Source organism: Fibroporia radiculosa (assembly GCF_000313525.1).
Source record: "Fibroporia radiculosa TFFH 294 genomic supercontigs, scaffold12940, whole genome shotgun sequence".
Lineage (NCBI taxonomy): Eukaryota > Fungi > Basidiomycota > Agaricomycetes > Polyporales > Fibroporiaceae > Fibroporia > Fibroporia radiculosa.
Window position 1 is genome coordinate 150,793 of NW_012133478.1, and position 19,208 is coordinate 170,000.

The following is a 19,208-nucleotide window of genomic DNA, read 5'->3' on the forward strand; positions in this document are numbered from 1 at the left end:
ATATTCACGTGACTGACGCGTTCTGTAACGCCCCGTGACTGACGCGTTCTATAACATCGCGCGTTATTCAACCGCCACACGTATTTCTTTTCCAAGTTCTGTTCACGTTGTTCGACCTTTCTGTGCACTATCCACAGGCGGCCATGCCGCTCACCAAGCAAGCTCCAACGCGTCAGGCAATTACACTCAAAGGTTCTACTAATCTAGTCACCGAGTTTTTCAAATTTGCCGCCAACACGTCCGTTCACGCCACTCGATACATGGACGTCTGCTGATGACATAGCAGAATATTGTTCCAGAGAGGAGTGTATCCTGCGGATGATTTTCATATGGTAAAGAAGTATGGTCAAACCGTGCTTGTTACTCAGGACCTTGCCCTAGAGAATTACTTGGACAAGTGAGTGTCGTGCTTGGATTTGTTTCGTCTTGGTGGGTGTTCACACTATAGGCTTCCCAGGATCCTCAAGCAAGTCAATAGTGAGTGTCAATAAGACTTTGCCACCGAGATTTGGGCCTGAAGCTGAGTTGCAAGCATGGCTCCTTACTGGTTCTGTGACGCAGCTCGTCCTTGCGATCATCTCGAAGGACTCTAGGACAACACTAGAGCGTTGGGTATTTGACGTCAATCTGATTGAGCCCCCCGCAGATTCATCTGAGCCGTCCGTTTGCTGTTTCAGTTCGTTTCCCTCACTGCCATGACTCATCAGTGTAATCTTTGTCGACAGAGCACCTGCCAAACCCGAGGCGGAAATTCAGGCAGAGATACGCAACATTCTTAAACAGATCGTATCAACTGTCACTTTTCTTCCGGTCATAGATCAGCCGACTGTGTTCAATATCCTTGCATACACGTCTGAATCTGCAGACATTCCCGCAGACGAGTGGGTGGATACAGATCCGTTGGCGATAGAGGCAAGTAAGAGCCAGCAGGTGAAACTGAGGAGTTTCAGCACCGATGTGCATCGAATCGAGGCGATGGTTGCCTACAGATATGAAGGATAGGAGACAGGCTCGCCAGTGCTTGTCTGATTTTTTTTGACGTGACAGATAAGGCTTTGGCGGTGATGGTGTACCGGTGGGAAGCGTCGCACGGTGCGACGTCGGATAGGGAGCCTCGAGACGGGCCTGGGACTCTGAGCTGGTAGGCAGCACGGCCGGCACGGACGTTGTCATGTTACCAGCACCATGTCTATGTAATATAGGACTTTTGTGTTCATTTGACTGTGCAACGAAATGCGATCTACAATGTCGGATCTGATTTGCATCTTGTCTTGGTACCTGCCGGCCCGGCATCGCTATGGTCACCGCCGCCCACACTTATAAATATCACGTCTCAGGTTTCCGCCCATCTCCCGCTCGTTCTATCTTCCTCTCCTTGCTTTTCTACTTCCTTGGCCGGCCACGCAGACCGTTTTCTGGTACAGGATACCTGAGCAGTTGATCTGTCTACCTCATCGTGTATGACAATGGCTGAAAACTGGTTCCGTCGCGAGTTTCTTACGCCTAGGCGATTTATTTTCAACTTTCTTTTCTATGGTCTTCAGCTCTTCTTCTTTGCATATGGGTGGTATGCTCAGGTGAGCTACTCGTTTTGTTGGTGGGCATTTTCCTCACCGCATATTGCAGGCCATAAATCAGAAGCTTGCAGCGCTCAACAGCTTAAAATGGTCCGTCTGGGTCTCTAGAGGTGCCGGTCTCGTTCTCGCGTTCCTTGCGGCTGCGCTGCATTTGCCCATGCTCCGCAATATAATCCGCATCATTCGTCCTAAAGTGGCTTTCCTCTTTCCCGCCGACGAGAACATATGGTTCCATCGCCAAGTGGCATACGCGATGTTATTCTGGACCATGGTTCACGCAACTGCGCACTATGTCAACTTCTTCAATGTTGAACTCACGCGTATGTATTGTTTCATAATTTTTATTTATTTTACGGGACATCGACATTCTCTTCCTAGAGGTTCGACAGGAATTCGCATTGGATATACACTACACTCAGGCCGGCGGAATTACGGGCCACTTTATGCTCCTGTGCATGCTTCTTATGTATACAACCGCGCACCACAAGATTCGCCATCAGTGCTTCGAAGCATTCTGGTACACCCATCATCTGGCTTTCTTCTTCTTCTTTGCGCTGTGGACCCACGCAGACGGCTGCTTCGTTCGTGATTCGGTCGCGCCTGCCTATACTAGCACCTTCCCGTTCTACAATCCGGAGTTTTGCCTTGGATACCAAAGCTGGCGATTCACCATCTGGCCCGGTGTCCTTTACTTTGGCGAGCGAATCTGGAGGGAGATCAGGGCAAGGCGCGCCACTCGTTTGTCCAAGGTCCTTGTGCACCCCAGTGGTACGTTTGTATTTGATATATACACTGGATGGTCCATTATAAATATCATAGGGGCCATGGAACTTCGTATTGTGAAACCGAGCTTCAAATATGTCGCAGGACAGTGGCTATTCATTCAAGTACCTGACATTTCTGGTTTCCAGTGGCACCCGGTTTGTACAAGTGACGTTTTCACACAATTTCAATACTGACTTCCCTTTAGTTCACCATCACTTCTGCGCCTGAAGACCCATACGTATCAGTGCACATCCGTCAGGTTGGTGACTGGACGTATGCCCTTGGTGACCGCGTCGGCGCTGGCCCTTCGGTCGTGGCGGCTATGACGAAGGCTGCTATGATGGGTTCTGAGAAGGATGACTCAATCTACGGCACACGTGGTGATTTTATTGAGCTTGATCCTACGACAAATGCTCGTCCGTTGCCAGCCGTCCGAATTGATGGGCCATATGGTGCCCCAGCCGAAGATGTCTTCAATATGGAGGTCGCTGTTCTGGTCGGCGCTGGTATTGGTACGGGGCTTTGCTCGTCCAACCCCGATGTATCATGCTCACGCTTTTGTGATTGTCAGGTGTTACTCCGTTTGCATCTATTTTGAAGCACATATGGTACCGCCAGAAGAAGGGCACCCTGCAGTCTTTGAAGCGTGTCGAGTTCTTTTGGATCTGTCGAGATGCTCCGTCTTTCGGGTGGTTCCAGACCCTACTTCAGGAGGTTGAGGCGGCTCAAGTGGACCGTAAGTGAAGAGGGCGACACTGGGTTGAAATTCTTACTGACATATTGCCCGTAGCGAACTTTTTGCGCATTAATATTTATCTTACTCAGAAGGTCGGAGAAGATATGCTCTGGAACATTGCCGTTAACGATGCTGGTTCCGAATACGATCCTTTAACTTTACTTCGTACTCGCACAATGTTTGGCCGCCCTGATTGGAAGAGCATCTATAGTCGTATGCGTCAAGCTATTGAGCTTGGCCAGTATCTTCCTGGTGTTAATGAACAACTGAAGACTAAAGTTGGAGTAAGTTGATTACTTCCCTTGAAACTATGTCTGAGCTCACCGGGTTGTTCCTAGACCTACTTCTGTGGACCTGGTGCTATTGCAAAGGCTATAAAAGAGGCCTGCGTGACTTCATCCACTCCTAACATCAATTTCACTTTTGCGAAGGTTAGTCCATTAGATTGTGAATGTTTGCGCTACTTATCTTCAAACTTCTATAGGAACATTTCTGATCGCTGTGCTCTCGCGTCGTTGTGCTTGTTTGAGGGTTGCTAGTCGTACTGACATGTAGGAATACTGACATTGCCATCTGCGGTGCCGGAAATGAAAGATAGCTGCTTAGTGACGCTGCTTGGTCAATTTAACTTATGTTGTATATCTGCGCTAATGAATGAGTGAAGTTATCCATTCCGTTTCGACCATTTGAGATTGCTGGCATAGCGGAATTAAAGTTTATGTTAGTTAGGAGTTTCGCTAAATGCCACGAGTGTCTTCCGGTAGTACAGTCGTAGAAGTTAGCTTAATGCCTGGGGTCGCCTGAGGTCGCCCTGCAGCTTGAAACTAACTTCCTGATTAGGAATTCATAGCGATGTCGCGCATCACGTGAACCGCGTTTGGTCTATCAAGTTACTGTTCAAGTTTAACAGCGCGAGTTCTGTTCCGAGTCAGGGCATGTACGACGACCGGACAGGGTCACATTATCCACAACCTCATCTTTGCATTTATGTCCGCAACTACTCCCGCTGCTTCGACCCCTGAAGGGACATCGCCAACAAATGCGACTACGACGGTCTCCGACTCTTCTATTGGTCTCACCGATCGTGCGATCATTGAATACTTGCGGAGCAAAGGGTACAAGGGAGCTGAGAAAGAATTCATTGCCGCTGTCGAAGGTGGCTCTTCTGAAGACAAGGGGAAGAAGCCGGACATCAGTGCAGCGGCCTCTGCCATTGCTCAAGACGAATTTGTTCAAGCGGAGGCGTCTCAATCTCAAAGAGCTCGCACTGGGAGCAATGCTCCCCAAGAGCATCCCGCTGTATTGCAGGGTTTAGGGAATACAAGTAACATACAAACTCTTCTAGCAAGCATCGACGACGTCGATGCTGAGGAAATTCTCTCACTCGACCCCGCCGACAAACAGGAGGGTTTTCGAGAGCTTGAAGCATGGGTGGACGGGTCTCTGGACATGTACCGAGTGAGCCAGCGTATGAACAAGAAAATTGAATTTTAATGTAACCCCGAGCAGCCTGAATTCAGACCAATTTTGTTCCCTATATTCTGCCATTTTTACTTGGACCTAGTGCAATATGGGTTTAAGGATGCCGGTGTGTTTATCTGTCTTGTTGGCATGCCTGACATCCACTGAAACATGCATTCCTCCGCAAGCAATCAAATTTCACACTGAGTTCTCTCCTTCCTTAGCGCCAATACACCACGCAACTCTACATCATCTTGCCACATTACTCCTTCCTTTTCATGTCAAAAATGACGAGCTCGCTCAACGCTTCCGCAACGAAAAATATACAATCCGGATGAGCCGCACAGGATTTAGCCTTTTAGTCGGGTGGCTAACCGAAGGTATTGGTGGAGAGGCAACCGGGCGTGGAGAAGGGTTTGCTGGCGAAAACGGGAAGAGAGGGCGGTCGGCCGTTATGAGAGTAGTCAATAACCATCTACGCTTTGATGGTAAGCCACAATTATTGTCATTTCAAGTTTCTCCGCACTCACTTCCTTTAAGTCGTATCGTCTACGACGACATCAATCTCGCCGAATGCATGGGAAGAGTCCACGGGATTTCTATCATCTGCGATACCACAAACCGATGGTACTGCAATCAACGATCCACAATCCTTTAATCAATCTAAGGGCGGGTTGAAGCTGGGCGATGCACCCATCTCGGAAGAGCTTCGAGCTGAGACTGAACGCGTTCTGAAGGAACAAGCCATGGGCAATCGTTCTCCTGGGTCGCTTCATGATCATCACCAATTTATGCGCACACCAGTCTCGTCCAGCCTTGTTTCACCGTCACAATCTGATTTACCTCCCTATCCTCCTTCCTTCAAAAGTGTTGACGTGAAGCGAGAGATTGAAAAGGTGCGTGATGCTAGGAAATGCATACGCCTCGATCGTATCACTAGCAATGCGCATGGATCGCATGGAGCCTCGACAAGTACGCTCCCACTGCCCAGTATATGCACCTATACAATACATGATGCGGGTGAGGGGTAAGTCAGTTCAGTGAGGGCATTGCTCTCCGCTAACGCTTACCTCAGAGTGCCATCCTGCACCTTCTCTCAAGATACTTCCTTGATGGCCGCCGGTTTCTCTGAGAGTTATATTCGTATGTGGAGTCTAAAAGGCGAGAAGTTGAAAGGTTTAAGGAGTGATTTTCAATCGAATTCAGTGAGAGATGGTCTGCATATATCTCTTGATCTGGGTTCCATAAATTGGCACTCCAGTATTCTAACATCTCTGTTTTAGGATCGTCACTTCGTAAGGTGCGCGAGAAAGGCGGAAGCACGACACGGAAACTGGTGGGACATAGTGGACCGGTGTATTCTGTTGCTTTCGATCCCACTGGCGGCTCTGCAACACCTCCCAGATATCTGCTGTCGGCATCAGCCGACGCGACTACGAGATTATGGTCTCTCGACACTATGACAAACGTTGTGGCGTATCGAGGGCATCAAAATCCAGTGTGGGATGCACAATGGGGTCCAATGGGGATTTACTTTGCTACAGCCAGTAGAGATCGGACGGCGCGGCTGTGGTCAACCGACAGGACGTCTACATTGAGAGTGTACGCCGGCCACACAAGTGACGTTGACGTGAGTAGTGGCCTTGACATGGGTAACATTTAGTGAATCTTCCGCCTGCAGTGCGTCCGATTTCATCCAAACTCCCTTTATCTTGCGACTGGGTCTAGTGATTGGACAGCCCGACTATGGGACGTCCAGAAAGGTTCGTGTGTGCGCGTGTTCATCGGACACCAGGGGATAGTCTCGTCGTTGGCGTTCAGCCCCGACGGTCGTTATCTTGCTAGCGCTGGTATGTTTTCCGTTTGAAGTTAGATTCGGTAAGTCCGATAGTTTTCATCTAAAATTTACTTTCATAGGTGAAGACCTTGCCATCAATCTATGGGATCTTGGCTCGGGAAAGCGGATCAAGAAGATGACGGGCCACACTGCGTCCATCTATTCCCTTGCGTTCAGTGCGGAGTCGCAGATGTTGGTATCCGGTGGTGCTGACTGGACAGTGCGGTGTTGGGACGTAGCGAGCCCGGGGGGTCTACCACCTAAATCGCGTGAGAATGGTTCCCTCGTGAACGGATCGGGAGTGGGAGGCACAATTGACGGGAGCCATGGAAAGGAAGAGGAAAGTATCGAGACGTACGTCGCATCTATACTGTATACCATCCATCAAGACAAGTATTAATCCTCATTTTTGTAGCACTGATCTTCTGACCACATTCCCCACAAAGCGAACACCAATTATAAACGCGCAGTTCACGTCACGCAATCTTTGTCTCGTGGCTGGCCCATATCTCGCTCCTGAACAACGATGATTATGTGCAGGTAGTTTATTTATCTCTTGTATTTATGTATTTCTTGCCGCTCTGGATGCCTCCAATTTCTGTTCCGCCGCACGAGATGCTACATGCAGAGAATCTTCGACCCTACTAATCGAGTATAACTGCCTTTCAGCGTGCATATTCCGCGATTTGAAGTGGCATCAATGCTCGCTTGGGAGTGTGTCACTTCCAAATAGATCGCGTTATAGATATCTCAATTCGTTGAGAAATTATTGTTCTCATCTCGCACAGATCTGGGAAGATGATGATTGAGAGTCCACCAGTAATCCTGATTTTCTGGAGATTTTCTTGATACTGATATTGATGAAGTAGATTTTTACAGATGCATATTCCCTCTATTGCACCCTTCCATCATCGGCAACGACTCCTGGTTGACGGAAGACGACTCGTAAAAGACAAGGTATCTCGCGTGGAAAGCTTCGTCAACGTTGTGCCGCAATTTTACGGGTTGCATACTTTTGGATGCATATAGTGATTCTCGTATGTACTGCAGGCGGAATGGATACCTTCTGACTGGTTAGGTCGCTGACTCTTGAGGTGGCAGTACTATAGTAATGGTGCAACAGTCTCCGGGAGGCGAACTTTACGATGCCTTGAATGTTTGGATGCCAGGGTCTGGTAGTGTGCCATATTCTGGCCAATCGAGATACTGCAAGCGAGAGCTGAGGCACGCTGATCGCTTACCGAAAGATAATCGAGCGCGTCGCGTCGCGTCTGCTGAAGTGACGCATTTTCGGCGCTCCATGGGTTGAATATATTGGCAAGCCTCTAAAGCATGTTGTAGCACTTTGTAGGCATAAATGAGAACATATACGCGATTCCAGAGCACACATGGTAAATGTCTGGGCAGAATATCTGCTTGTCCAACGCGGATATCGGAGAATGCCACTGTCTGTGGTGTACACGTGATGCTGTCGAGCTCGGTTCTCCGACTAGCTCGTCTGCTCTTCTACATCGCTCAAGACAACTGCGAGGCGGATTCATTGTCTTCTAGTACCCACACAAACAAGTATTAACATGGACACGGTAAACTTTTCATGTACTGCGTCTCTGACTCTAGAGTCTCACAAATGATGTAGAATGAAGATCAACCTATGGACACGGAAGTCAACCCAGTGGATTCTACGCCACATAGCGAACCCATGCCTTCAACAAGTCAGGCGCAGTTCATGCAACAAACAGATGAGGCGGACTCTGGTATGTGGCTACTCACGTTGAAGGCGTGTCGGTCTGCATGTTGTGATACCAGCTCTGACCGAGTTGGATCAAGACATGAGAGCTATAGTTGCTACAATACCGCAAGCACGGGATCCCTTTCGTGATATACCCGTGAAAGTTCATATAAGGCGACCGGAGAGAGATAATTGGACCTACCTCGGTCGCGGCATTGTGTCCCAGGAAGTACAGCCCGGACAGTCCGTCCGTCTTGGTGCGCAGCCTGTGTTCTAGCTTCAGGTTTCACCATATTAATTCATCGTCGCTGTTAGTTGTGCGATCAGTCTCCTCCCACAAAGTGCTCATCAGTTTTGGGGAGGTAGATGATCAGCTTCATGTCAATTCATAAAAGTTAACAATTACCAGCAGGACGTCCCGCTTCAAGCGGAGAAACGCGGCAATTTCGTCGTCGTTGCGACCGTAGTTGAAGGCAACCGTGTCATTTCTTGGTCGTTAAATGTATGTCGCTGGAATATTTGGCAATTACGATGATTCTCAACTTCACCCGACGAACAATTCGTCTTTATGCGTTCCCAGGCTCAGAATAACTCCGAAACCCTTCGCCTCCTTGCTAGCATTGATCTTGCATGTCACTCACGCAAGCCATTCGTCACGGATTCCCAAAGCTTGCACCGTCGTCGTGTTGCGCGTATGATTAAAGACGACCGCAAGCGCCGCCACAAACGCCGCAAGGATCAGGACGCCATGGTTGCTGCCTTTGCTCGCACTGGCATCGAATCAGGGCCACCCGAACAACTAGCAGTCGGTGAACCAGCCGCCACGCAGCCGCAAACATAGATCATGGAGGACTTGGCTAAATGTGATCTTGCCTCATCATTGCAGTGTGTCGCCAGGTCTATATGTAAATGTATTTTATTCCTCGACAGTCTGCCTCATATATCGTTTAACTCTTACCACCAGTCTCTGTATCTTGAGGAACTGTGTCATAGCGTCGCCGTCCTACTGTTAGCGTACTAATATTACACTCTCCCGAATCACATTCAATCTTGTCGATTTATTCAGTAGCGTGGCTGCACGCAACTGTACTCACCCAGTCTGTCGTCTCAGTCATCTGGAGGCTGATTCATTGTAGCCAGTGATAACTGATGGCATGAAGCAGTACTGTACAGTTACATACCATCGCACAGCCGACATTAGACTACAGATGGCCCACTCTCCCTGATGATTGTCCTCCACCGTGAATCTTGATCTCATCGTTAACGTCTCATTTTGAGTGACCATTTTGGCCATATAGAAGTCCATGACGAGTGACATCGGTGCACAAGATTTATACAAGCAGAGCCGTCAGAGAATTCCCCGTTACGATTGTGAAAGAAACTGACACTGGTGAGGAGGTCCATTCCAGAGCAAAATATTAAGTACAGCACATATGAAACCGGATAGCGTCGACAATGAGTGACAGATGCAGGAAATGCATGTACGAAATGACGTCCATCAATAAATAACTGTGCATGGGGGTATGATATTCTGGAGCTACAGCGGTTCACTGAAATCATTAGCCACAAATGAGGGAGCGCAACTGTCTGTATCATGATGGGATGTCATAAAATCGACTTCTTCTAGTTGAACTCGATTCTTCCCGCCGTGAATAGGCGAGTAGTTGCTGCTAGGGGGGGATGAATGACGACGCGTGGGGCTGCTCCATTGGGTCCATTGCGACTGGTAGGGAAGGGCCAGCTCTCAAACTACTATACTTTGGAGGCAATTCGACCACTTCTTCAGCGTCTGTATGCACGATAAATCGTGTGGTTGATGGGTATGCAGATACGCCTGCCATTGCAGCTTTGCGCCGAGGCCCCATGAGCATCGTCGGTCCTTGCGACGAAGCCTCGCTGCTTTGAGCCTCCGGCATCGCTCCCGCGAACGAGCTCTGCCGAGAGTGGGAAGGTCCGGAAGCGGAATGGGAGCTGGAGTACATGTAACCCGAGACGGACGACAAATCCGGGCCAGGAATTGTGGGGTTGAAGAGAGGGTACGGACTGACAATGGGATACATCTCGTCCCCTGTTTCGTCAGCAGGGTCGATGGTCTCGTGTTTGTCTCGTCCCCCACGATAGGGTACGGCCTCATCACCGTAATGTATTGTGTTGTTACGGTTCCTGCGCACTAGTAAGATAGCTAGCAGCGCAGCAACGACGAGTCCAAGCACCCCACCAACTACGGCGCCGGCTATAGCTCCGATCGGCATCACCGATGACTTTGCTGTGGCGGATTCCGATGAAGTGGTGGATGATGTGGATGCGCTCAGAATCGATGTTGAAGCCCCGCTGGAGGTTGTTGCTGAAGGTTGGACAGCCAGTGACGATGGGTAAGAGCCAGTAAGGCAAGTTGACTCATCGCTCAAGCCAACGGTATAAAGTTGTGTGCTTCCACCCTGACGCCCTTGCGAATCTTCCATGAAGAAAACCACAGAAGTTCCAGCGGACAAGTCTGTCATCCAGCTGTAGCTAGTCGAACCATCTGGAGGATCAAGCACGAATGAAGTGCCACCAGGAATAAGACCCTAGTGGACTCAGAATCAATCCCAATCGGTGAAAAGTGAGAGAACTCACTGTAATGTTGATCGGCTGAACTGCGCCAGTATATGCAGAAAATGTATACGCTCTTTGAAGACAATGTCAATATCATATTACAATAAAGCCACGATACGGCTCTAAGTACTTTACCCACCTGCACTGGGCCAGGGCCGAATTCGTTTGAAAAGTGAAGTCAGGATCTGAAACGGGGTTTGAGAATCCATAGTAGTTCATTCCCATAAGCAAAACTCACGGCCTGTAGCTGCATTACACTGTGAACTTCCAGCCGGCGGTCCTACGTGTATGACATCGGATACACCCCCGGATCCAAATCCACTCGCATCGGACATAACCGCCAACATTGCGGTGGTGTTGAGCAAGAGAGGCACTTGAAATGAGCCCTTACCATTGCTATAGCTGGAAGAAGGGATTGCATAGTACGACGGCCTGCTATAGATCTACTCATTGAATCCCGTTAGCCGGCGCGAATCATACCAGCACACTTGGAACCCACGGGAAGTAGCATAAGCTCAAAGGGCGCTGTACCACCTGCATTTCCGGTTACGACCTATCCATTGAATGTCTACCAAAAAAACTAGCTCACCAGTCCAAGAGATATCAAAGTCGCTACACTGTGTCGCATCTCCGTAGGCAAAAGTAAAATTAGCAGCAGATGCCTGTGAAACGAAGAGGAGAACCACAATCAACAGATAGTCAGTCTGCATGACTGAAAGGAATAGGGTATATAATGAGAGATGCCAGAAAGAAACGCAGCACTTGAGACAGAACGACCGGGAGAAGCGTATCCTCCAGCAGCGGCCAGCGAACGTGCTGGTGGACGAGGTCACAGATTGATGATTGGTGACAAGACGAGCATCAGGAATACGAGTAACATGAGGAACGGAGGCGGTGTCTTCGTTGAATTCTGTTGGAGCGCTGACAGCCTCTCTGACTACTACCAGGCACACGGCGCCGGTCCTCGGCTAAATTGAATCCTAACGAACACAAGGGCCGTTTGAGGGACGAGTGTCCTTTGGTTCAAACCTACACGTAGACTCTACGATGCGGTACGAATTGCATGGTTCAAAACATGAATCGCTGTACACTCACGTCGTAAAGATACACGTATCTTGAAGATCATGCCAACACACGTCGGGCGGCCGCGGCGGTAGCGCGAACAAGGGCTCCCTGTGAACAAACCCCGCGATGCGGGCCCTACAGGCGTCTTGTGCATAATGTCAGTCATTAACTTTGTACACACGCGCCCACATCGTTTGGAAAAGCATCCGGCCAGAAGGTTACGATAGGGATGCGGCGAACAAAGCCTTCCCAACAGAGCGTCGCCTGCTTGGAGGATTCTATCGCGTCTCCGGACATTGGCATGCCTGAGTGGTCAATCAGCGATGCAGCGTACCGTGGTACTGTCAACTGTGGGCAGATGTCATCATGGCAGAAGCGATGAACATGATCCCTATCCTGCCATTGCAACTACCCCGGGAGGAAGGGCGTTGAGATTTGACGGCTGAGGCAGGCGACGCGTTCGAATTGAATACCAACTCATAACAAGCTCACGCGTTATATTACGCGCTGGGCGGAAATCCTTGCCCAGGCTGCCGACGATTATGACATTGAATCGGGAGACTCTTATTCCGTCGCTAACGTACTCTTGTGCGCATATATGGAGGGTCGTAAATGCCGCCTTTCGCGCTCACTGCGCATCGTGACGCCGACCACGAAGTGTCTGACGCGATGGCCAACTCAACCCGCCTCTGGGTCAGCCTGAGACCCTCTTTCTTAGGAGATTGATATTCGCTACCCCCTAACCGCAGGGTTGGACGGCGTTATTATCGTCGGGTCTAGTTTGGTTACGGATACTCTGCATGTACCATACGGTATGGAGTACAGACCTGAAATAAAATAATAACAAAAGAGGCGTGTCACGCGCGGTCATGAGGGAAATCCTATTATGAATGCTAGCTGAAGATACTGTAGTATGCTATTCGCCATCTGGTGTTGCTTAGCCAGTACTGCCGTCAGCACAGCAGCCTGCTCGAGGACGTGTCCATGGTCCGTCTCGCAGCGTCAGCATCCTGCGCATAGGAGCAACTTTTTCAAACCTTGGGTATCGAATAACATGATCACAATGGCTCAGCATGAGGAGTACTGTGACTTCGTCCAGAGGAAGGCTTCTGACGGTCATGAGACTGTTCGGTAGCACGGCACAGGAGCTTCACGGTCCTCGGGTGGATTCAGAGATCAAAGCAAACCGGTTGTGACTCTGATACGCTCGAGGTCGGCGTTGATGCTGCGCGCGCGTCTGCCTCTGCCACGACAGTCAGTTTACGCAGGCAGAGTTGTGCAGCTCGCCTTTACACTCCTCACAAACTATGGGCATTCCTGCTCGCACTTGGACCCGCGAACAGGTCGCCACCCGTATTCTCGCAGGGGAGACTCTCGTCATTCTTAATGGCCAGGTCCTCCGAATCCCGCAGTCATGGCTCAATGCACACCCCGGCGGTGTCCTCAGCATCCTGCATTTCGTCGGACGCGACGCAACGGACGAGATCCACGCCTTCCATTCGGACGAAACGCTCAAGAAGATGAAGGGATACGTGGTTGGCTCTCTGGAGACCGCAGGGAAACCTTGGGAGCCGCTTGTCCCCCCAATTATGAACGGCTGGGTCCGAAAAGTTGACAACGACGGACGGACAGAATGGTTCAAGGAAGCCGTCGCAGTCAAGTCGTCGGATTTAAACACCTCGGCGCCACCCTCTGAGATTCTCCTTGTCCAAAAAGGCGACGTCTCTGGAAGCGGCCCTTCGCTTTCGACTTTGCAACCTCCTCCGACGTCTCTTTCTCCTAACCTCCAGGCGCAGCATTCAGACGTATACAAGGCCCTGCACAAACGCATAGTGGATGCCGGTCTGTACAAGACGCGCTTTATCACTGGCTATGGACCTGAATTCGTTCGATATTCCCTCCTCGCACTGCTTTCCGCCTACACCTACTCTCGAGGATGGTTGATTCCTAGTGCCTTCTTCTTAGGTCTGTTATGGCAGCAGCTTACTTTCTTCGCCCATGATCTCGGACACCTGGGCGTGACGCACAACTGGCTCTACGATCGTCTCACTGCCATATTCGTCGCCGATTTTATTGGCGGACTGAGCATCGGGTGGTGGGTCAACGTCAGTATCCATCCTATGTATTTCATGACTAGTTCTAAACTGATTTCCCATAGAATCATAATGTGCATCATTGTAAGTCCGTTCGCCTGTACAGGGGAGCCCTACATGTTGAATATTTTCCGTCTTCGAAGTGGTTACAAATCATCCATCTCAGTAAGTCCCACATTCTCCCCGAAGAGTACGCGAAATCTTATGGCGATCCGATGTGTAGCGACCCTGATATCCAGCATATACCATTTTTCGCAATTTCACCAGTTTTCCTCAAGTCACTGTGGTCATCCTACTATAAACGAGTCATGTTCTTTGACTTCTTTGGAAAGCTCTTCATATCCATCCAACATAAGCTTTTCTACGTCGTCCTTTCTCTTGCGCGGTTCAATCTCTACGTGCAATCGTACTCTTACCTTGCGAAGACAGCTTTTGAGCCCAGACGCGCGAAGGGAGGTCGCTGGTGGTGGTGGCTTGAAGTAGTTGCCCTTGGCCTGTTTTACTGCTGGTATCTCGCAGTGCTTCGAGGTTGCGGATCGTGGCGCAACATTCTGGCGTATCTGCTCATTAGCCATATCGTGGCTAGTCCTGTGCATGTTCAGGTGTGTCATGTTGATAAACAGTATACTATTGATGGCTGATGCAGATTAACGACCCGTAGATCGTGCTCTCACACTTTTCACGCTCTACAGATGATCTCGGTGTAACCGAATCGTTCCTAGCGCGCCAGCTTCGCACTACCGTTGATGTGATTTGCTCGCCCTCGATCGAGTTCATTCACGGCGGCCTTCACCTTCAAGTTACGCACCACCTCTTTCCTCGTTTGCCACGACACAATCTTCGGGAAGCCAGTTTAATCGTCAAGGATTACGCCAAGGAACAAGGACTGGAATATGCCGAATTCGGATTTGTGGAAGGTAACGCTGACGTTCGAGGTGTCCTGAAGTCGGTCGCTGAACAGGTCAAGATTGTCGGTATGGTTGCGGATGCAGAAGTTAGGGAAGCGATGGCAGGCTCATGACCATTTAGAGGTGGTCGTTTTGAATGCTATGCTCATGTTGTTGTAAGGAGGGACAACTATATCTCGTTGGCGCGACGTAGATCAGAGTTGGAATATTCACATTTGGAAGGCATACAGGGACATAATCATTGCATGCTGCATATAATGCAATAGCCCCAGACATGGCCAAATTTTGAGTACATAGCTGATAGTAGCGACATAGGTGCAAGTGGAAATCAAAAGAAGGGCGAGCGAGAGCGTATGCTTTACTTCTTCTTGTTGGCTTCCTCCTCCGCTTTCTGCACAGGGAACGAATACGTCAGTGGAACTCTTCAACATCGCCACTCTCACTAACCTTTGCCTCCCGGACTTTGCGCTTGCCCTCGTTTCGGGCCGACGCGCGCTCGTTGCGGAGCGTACGGTACGCTTGGAACTCGCGTTCCTCCTCCGTAATCTTTCGAGGAGCCTCAGGGACGTAAGGATCGGGAAGAGGAAGATTGGCGCGGGTCGTAGGTGCGCTGAGCTCCTCACCCTGAATTTCGCCTTGAGTTTCATAAATTCCACTAACACAAATCAGTATACGCACCGTAGAGTCGCCCTTCTTGGGCTTCTTGGCATTACGGGGGAACACGATCAACCGTGCCTTGTACCCTTTCAGACGCTCAACATTCAGCGCCTTACCCTCCTCACTCAAATTTCTCCTCCGGTGGTCAACAACGATACCAATTCCCCGAGCCTCCTTCCTTCCAATGCCGGCCTCTTTGAGTTCGCCCAGGGTGAATCCACGGCCTAGGCGGACTTTCCTGTTGTAACGAACAGTCTGGGCACGGACAGCGGGACGAAGTAGTGTGAGAGGGCGAACGCCGAGGGCTGCTGCCTTGGTCTTGCGGGCTTGGCGGCGGCGGAGCTTGCGGCCGGGTTGGTCGAACCAAGTGCGGACACGGCTCTGCCAGTCCTTGCGGAAATGGTTCTGGTGGAGGACTTTACGGCACAAAATTACAATGAGCAACTGCACCGCAGACGACGTGGGATGCAACAAAACGGACCGTTGTTGTGCGCAAAACCCATGGCGAAGTCTGAGAATGAAGAAAAGTTAGCGAGGGCTCTGGTACACCGTTCTGCGGACTATCGCTACATCCAGCCCTTGGACAGTCAATCCAGCATTCCGCCGTCCGATTTCGGGCGAAATTGCAGTGACATTCGTTCCAAAGTGAGGCATAGCGACGTCCTGCAGCATTTCATGGGCGTTGAAGGGCATTCTTACCTTGAAGGGGCTGGTTTGAGGGGGTCTATCCACGAATGCGAGTTCGGTCTGCTGGCTCGGCAATTGGCGAAGGCTTCTGTCGGGGCGTAAACGATCAAGCACGTGTAAGCGTATATATTTGCGCTTATGGTGAGCCAACGACGGGCGTCTGTATTTCAGGGCACGAACTTGAATTCAACCTGGAGAGCCTGAGGATGTCGCTAAGCACCGTGCTCAAAGTCAGACCTGAATGTTACTCTGCTTTATTCTCAATGAGATATCAAGCAGAACAGCAGCTGTTCTTGCTATTGAATACGGTATCGTGATCATTAATAGGTCGGTTAATGTGTTTGTTTCTCCAGGTTTGTTTCCGCGAAGAGGTTCTTTGATCTCCTCAGTTTACTGATTATTGCCTCCATACGGCATACGGGCATTGCGAGTCGCCTAACGGTTGAGTGCCTCTTTCCTCATGTACTTCACTGAGCGCTCCTTTGGCAGGAACTTCCCAGCTAAATGCCTTTCTGAAATTCTCAGGCTATCTACCACTGACAGCCGTTGTTCGCATCGTTCAACCCTGCAAGCTGTTGTCTGGACCTGATGACTCCGAACGGCTGCAGAGACATACATAATACCATCGCCCGGGGAAATTGACTCGCTTGATTATTTCTATCAACTACGGCCATCTGAGTACATATCTGATTGTATTTTCGCTGAGGGACCCTGCAGGATTCTCTTTACACCTCATGGCTCATCTATGACATACAAGGGTATAGCGGCATCGATAGATGCCGGGATCCGACCCCTACTCGTGCGTCCTTCCTTGCTTTGTGTATCATGTGTCTTTCCTGATATTGAAGACACCCTACTATTCAGGCCATAAGTGCGAAGCTCACGGACAATCCAAGCCATTTATGTGCCAGAGAAATCGAAGTTATCGACCCTGGACGCATGTCACTATATTCTTGACTGCTGATCTTTTAGTAAAATTGAGACTGTCTTCTCGCTCTCAGGCTACCGCCGCCATGATATATACGCTAGGCGAAGATATCCCTCGTATCTTCGTGTACCCTCCAAAGCCGATCATCGTGCTTCAAATCGATGTCGCCCGCCATCCACCTCGACCCGCCTTTTCGCGCCGAACACATTGGGTCGCTCCTCCGCCCCCCACAGCTGGTAGAGAAGCGCATTCTGTTCGAGGAACACAAGTGTTCCGCTGAGGAGCTGAAGGCTCTCGAAGACGCGAGCATCCCGGCGGTGGTCAAACTTCAAAAAGAAGCAGGTATAAAGACAATTACAGATGGCGAGTTGCGCAGGTAGACCGTCGACAGGCAGTGGTAACTGGACACTTACCCTATCACAGAGGTGCCTTCTATCAGGGTATATTTGAGAAGCTGGGGGGCATGTCGACATTGCCCGCTAGTGAGTTCCCGCGCCGCATGAACGTTTTAAATTCTGATTGGGTCTGTTCAGGGTCTCTTGATACGTTTAAAGTTGAGAAAAACAAACCTCTCCTGATGACTTTCATCTTTACCCGCAATTGCTTCTAGCCGTATCTACCCTATGTCGCCATTTTCAAAGCCATGGGACTGACTGAATATACCTCCATCTATTGCACGGTAAGTTCCAGCTTATATGCAACCAGGAAAGAAAGCCAACTCGGCGTTCGGAATCATAGAGTAAGATCAAGCGCACGAACGGAATATATACGGAGGACTTCTTGTTTCTTAAGGGACTGGTTTCGTCAGAGGTCTGAAATTATCATTCTATTGTTATGCATATATGCGTATTTGGCTCGATTTTCTAGGAGATCAAACATATCAAAGTGACGATTTGTGGCCCCACGTGGATGCATCTTCGTCATGGCTCAGACCACACATATGATAAATCCGTCTATCAGAGCGATGGTACGCGGACTACGTCGTGTATGAGTTTCTACATAATTGCTCACATATTGTTCGTACAGCGGAGTACTTTGTGGACCTTATCCAGGCGTATCGTGAGGAGATCGACGAGCTTTACCGGCTGGGCTGTCGTCACATTCAATTTGACGATCCAACCTTCTGCTTCTTTTGTGCCGAATCCATGATCTCTGGCATGGTGCAAGCTGGAGTGGATCATGAGGCGCTGCTAAGCACCTATATCGGAGTTTATAACGATATTCTGAAAGACCGGCCAGGAGACTTGACTGTGGGTCTGCACACATGCAGAGGCAATTTCAAGGTCGGTCTATGGCTGTCGTTTAACAGGACAGTATTCAATTCGACAATAGGGCATGCACTACAGTGAAGGTAGCCTCGATCGCATCGCGGAGAAACTATTTGGCGATCTGAATGTCGATTGCTACTATGTATGCCCGCGCTAAACAAAGTGTTTGGATTTCATGCTGATGTTATGCAGCTGGAATACGACACCGAACGGGCAGGTGGGTTAGAACCACTACGCTACTTGCCACTTGGCAAAATGGTGGTGTTGGGCTTGGTAACGTCGAGGACAGGGAAGGTATGCGCACTATAGTCATGTGTCGAAGGGAAGAATTTTACACGGACTTTTCTCGATAGCTCGAGACTACAGCGGAGCTGAAGGCACGGGTAAACCAGGCCGCTGAAATAATCTCCCAGGGCAGCCCCAGACGCTCTATGGCCGACGCGCTGAACCAGTGAGTATGGTCTCCCCTATGTAGGGGTTGTGGCTGATGGTGTTGTAGGCTCTGCATAAGCCCACAGTGCGGCTTTGCCTCTGTGTTCGAGGGGAACCCCCTAAGCGAGCAGGTAAGTACACGCCGTAGTGCTGTGCAGGCCGGCGGGACTAACGAGCGGGACAGGAGGAGAAGAGCAAGCTGGAGCTGGTGGTGGAAGTTGCCAAGCAGATTTGGGGGTGATCGGACGGGCGGCTGGTGGTGCAATGGAGCGAGCACATTGTAGGACGATGTACTGTACAGAATTACACTAGGCGATATGAGACCGTGCATAGTATCCGCGGACAATATGGGGCTGCGCATGGACGTCAGAGAGGGAGTAGACGTGGCTGACAAAGTGGAGAGACGCTTGGAGCGGGCGCCTGTGCGAGAGTCGCGGTCGCAGGCTGAGTTGAACAGCCTCAGCCTCCTC

At 50.1% G+C, this 19,208-nt stretch overlaps 8 protein-coding genes across 8 annotated transcripts; 6 read left to right on the forward strand and 2 right to left on the reverse strand.

The window, feature by feature from the left end:
- Window positions 1-143: 143 nt before the first annotated feature.
- FIBRA_07410 (uncharacterized protein) lies at window positions 144-1,002 on the forward strand (the record flags this gene model as incomplete). Its single annotated transcript, XM_012329094.1, has 5 exons — window positions 144-238; window positions 287-397; window positions 458-477; window positions 533-659; window positions 726-1,002. The coding sequence occupies 5 exons, from the start codon at window positions 144-146 to the stop codon at window positions 1,000-1,002; spliced, it is 630 nt and encodes a 209-aa protein (XP_012184484.1).
- A 464-nt stretch (window positions 1,003-1,466) lies between these two features.
- FIBRA_07411 (uncharacterized protein) lies at window positions 1,467-3,574 on the forward strand (the record flags this gene model as incomplete). The annotated part of the gene is made up of 9 exons (XM_012329095.1): window positions 1,467-1,577; window positions 1,627-1,897; window positions 1,956-2,345; window positions 2,397-2,497; window positions 2,548-2,854; window positions 2,914-3,078; window positions 3,133-3,362; window positions 3,417-3,509; window positions 3,563-3,574. The coding sequence occupies 9 exons, from the start codon at window positions 1,467-1,469 to the stop codon at window positions 3,572-3,574; spliced, it is 1,680 nt and encodes a 559-aa protein (XP_012184485.1).
- Window positions 3,575-4,065: 491 nt separating this feature from the next.
- Window positions 4,066-6,906, forward strand: FIBRA_07412 (uncharacterized protein; the record flags this gene model as incomplete). The annotated part of the gene is made up of 10 exons (XM_012329096.1): window positions 4,066-4,536; window positions 4,588-4,666; window positions 4,728-5,027; window positions 5,080-5,566; window positions 5,615-5,682; window positions 5,823-6,141; window positions 6,203-6,302; window positions 6,335-6,389; window positions 6,457-6,730; window positions 6,792-6,906. The coding sequence occupies 10 exons, from the start codon at window positions 4,066-4,068 to the stop codon at window positions 6,904-6,906; spliced, it is 2,268 nt and encodes a 755-aa protein (XP_012184486.1).
- Window positions 6,907-7,950: 1,044 nt separating this feature from the next.
- FIBRA_07413 (uncharacterized protein) lies at window positions 7,951-8,946 on the forward strand (the record flags this gene model as incomplete). Its single annotated transcript, XM_012329097.1, has 6 exons — window positions 7,951-7,959; window positions 8,013-8,130; window positions 8,183-8,362; window positions 8,421-8,467; window positions 8,518-8,607; window positions 8,686-8,946. 6 exons carry the CDS (start codon window positions 7,951-7,953, stop codon window positions 8,944-8,946), a joined length of 705 nt encoding a protein of 234 aa, XP_012184487.1.
- Window positions 8,947-9,775: 829 nt separating this feature from the next.
- FIBRA_07414 (uncharacterized protein) lies at window positions 9,776-11,047 on the reverse strand (the record flags this gene model as incomplete). Its single annotated transcript, XM_012329098.1, has 4 exons — window positions 9,776-10,672; window positions 10,722-10,773; window positions 10,840-10,885; window positions 10,939-11,047. The coding sequence occupies 4 exons, from the start codon at window positions 11,045-11,047 to the stop codon at window positions 9,776-9,778; spliced, it is 1,104 nt and encodes a 367-aa protein (XP_012184488.1).
- Window positions 11,048-13,072: 2,025 nt separating this feature from the next.
- Window positions 13,073-14,879, forward strand: FIBRA_07415 (uncharacterized protein; the record flags this gene model as incomplete). The annotated part of the gene is made up of 5 exons (XM_012329099.1): window positions 13,073-13,870; window positions 13,924-13,942; window positions 14,002-14,023; window positions 14,082-14,460; window positions 14,520-14,879. 5 exons carry the CDS (start codon window positions 13,073-13,075, stop codon window positions 14,877-14,879), a joined length of 1,578 nt encoding a protein of 525 aa, XP_012184489.1.
- A 245-nt stretch (window positions 14,880-15,124) lies between these two features.
- On the reverse strand, window positions 15,125-16,116 carry FIBRA_07416 (uncharacterized protein; the record flags this gene model as incomplete). The annotated part of the gene is made up of 5 exons (XM_012329100.1): window positions 15,125-15,157; window positions 15,214-15,390; window positions 15,445-15,828; window positions 15,905-15,934; window positions 15,994-16,116. 5 exons carry the CDS (start codon window positions 16,114-16,116, stop codon window positions 15,125-15,127), a joined length of 747 nt encoding a protein of 248 aa, XP_012184490.1.
- A 1,083-nt stretch (window positions 16,117-17,199) lies between these two features.
- On the forward strand, window positions 17,200-18,979 carry FIBRA_07417 (uncharacterized protein; the record flags this gene model as incomplete). The annotated part of the gene is made up of 12 exons (XM_012329101.1): window positions 17,200-17,414; window positions 17,462-17,520; window positions 17,572-17,591; window positions 17,649-17,717; window positions 17,777-17,848; window positions 17,906-18,005; window positions 18,065-18,321; window positions 18,371-18,448; window positions 18,499-18,600; window positions 18,660-18,757; window positions 18,806-18,869; window positions 18,923-18,979. 12 exons carry the CDS (start codon window positions 17,200-17,202, stop codon window positions 18,977-18,979), a joined length of 1,191 nt encoding a protein of 396 aa, XP_012184491.1.
- Between the last annotated feature and the right edge of the window lie 229 nt (window positions 18,980-19,208).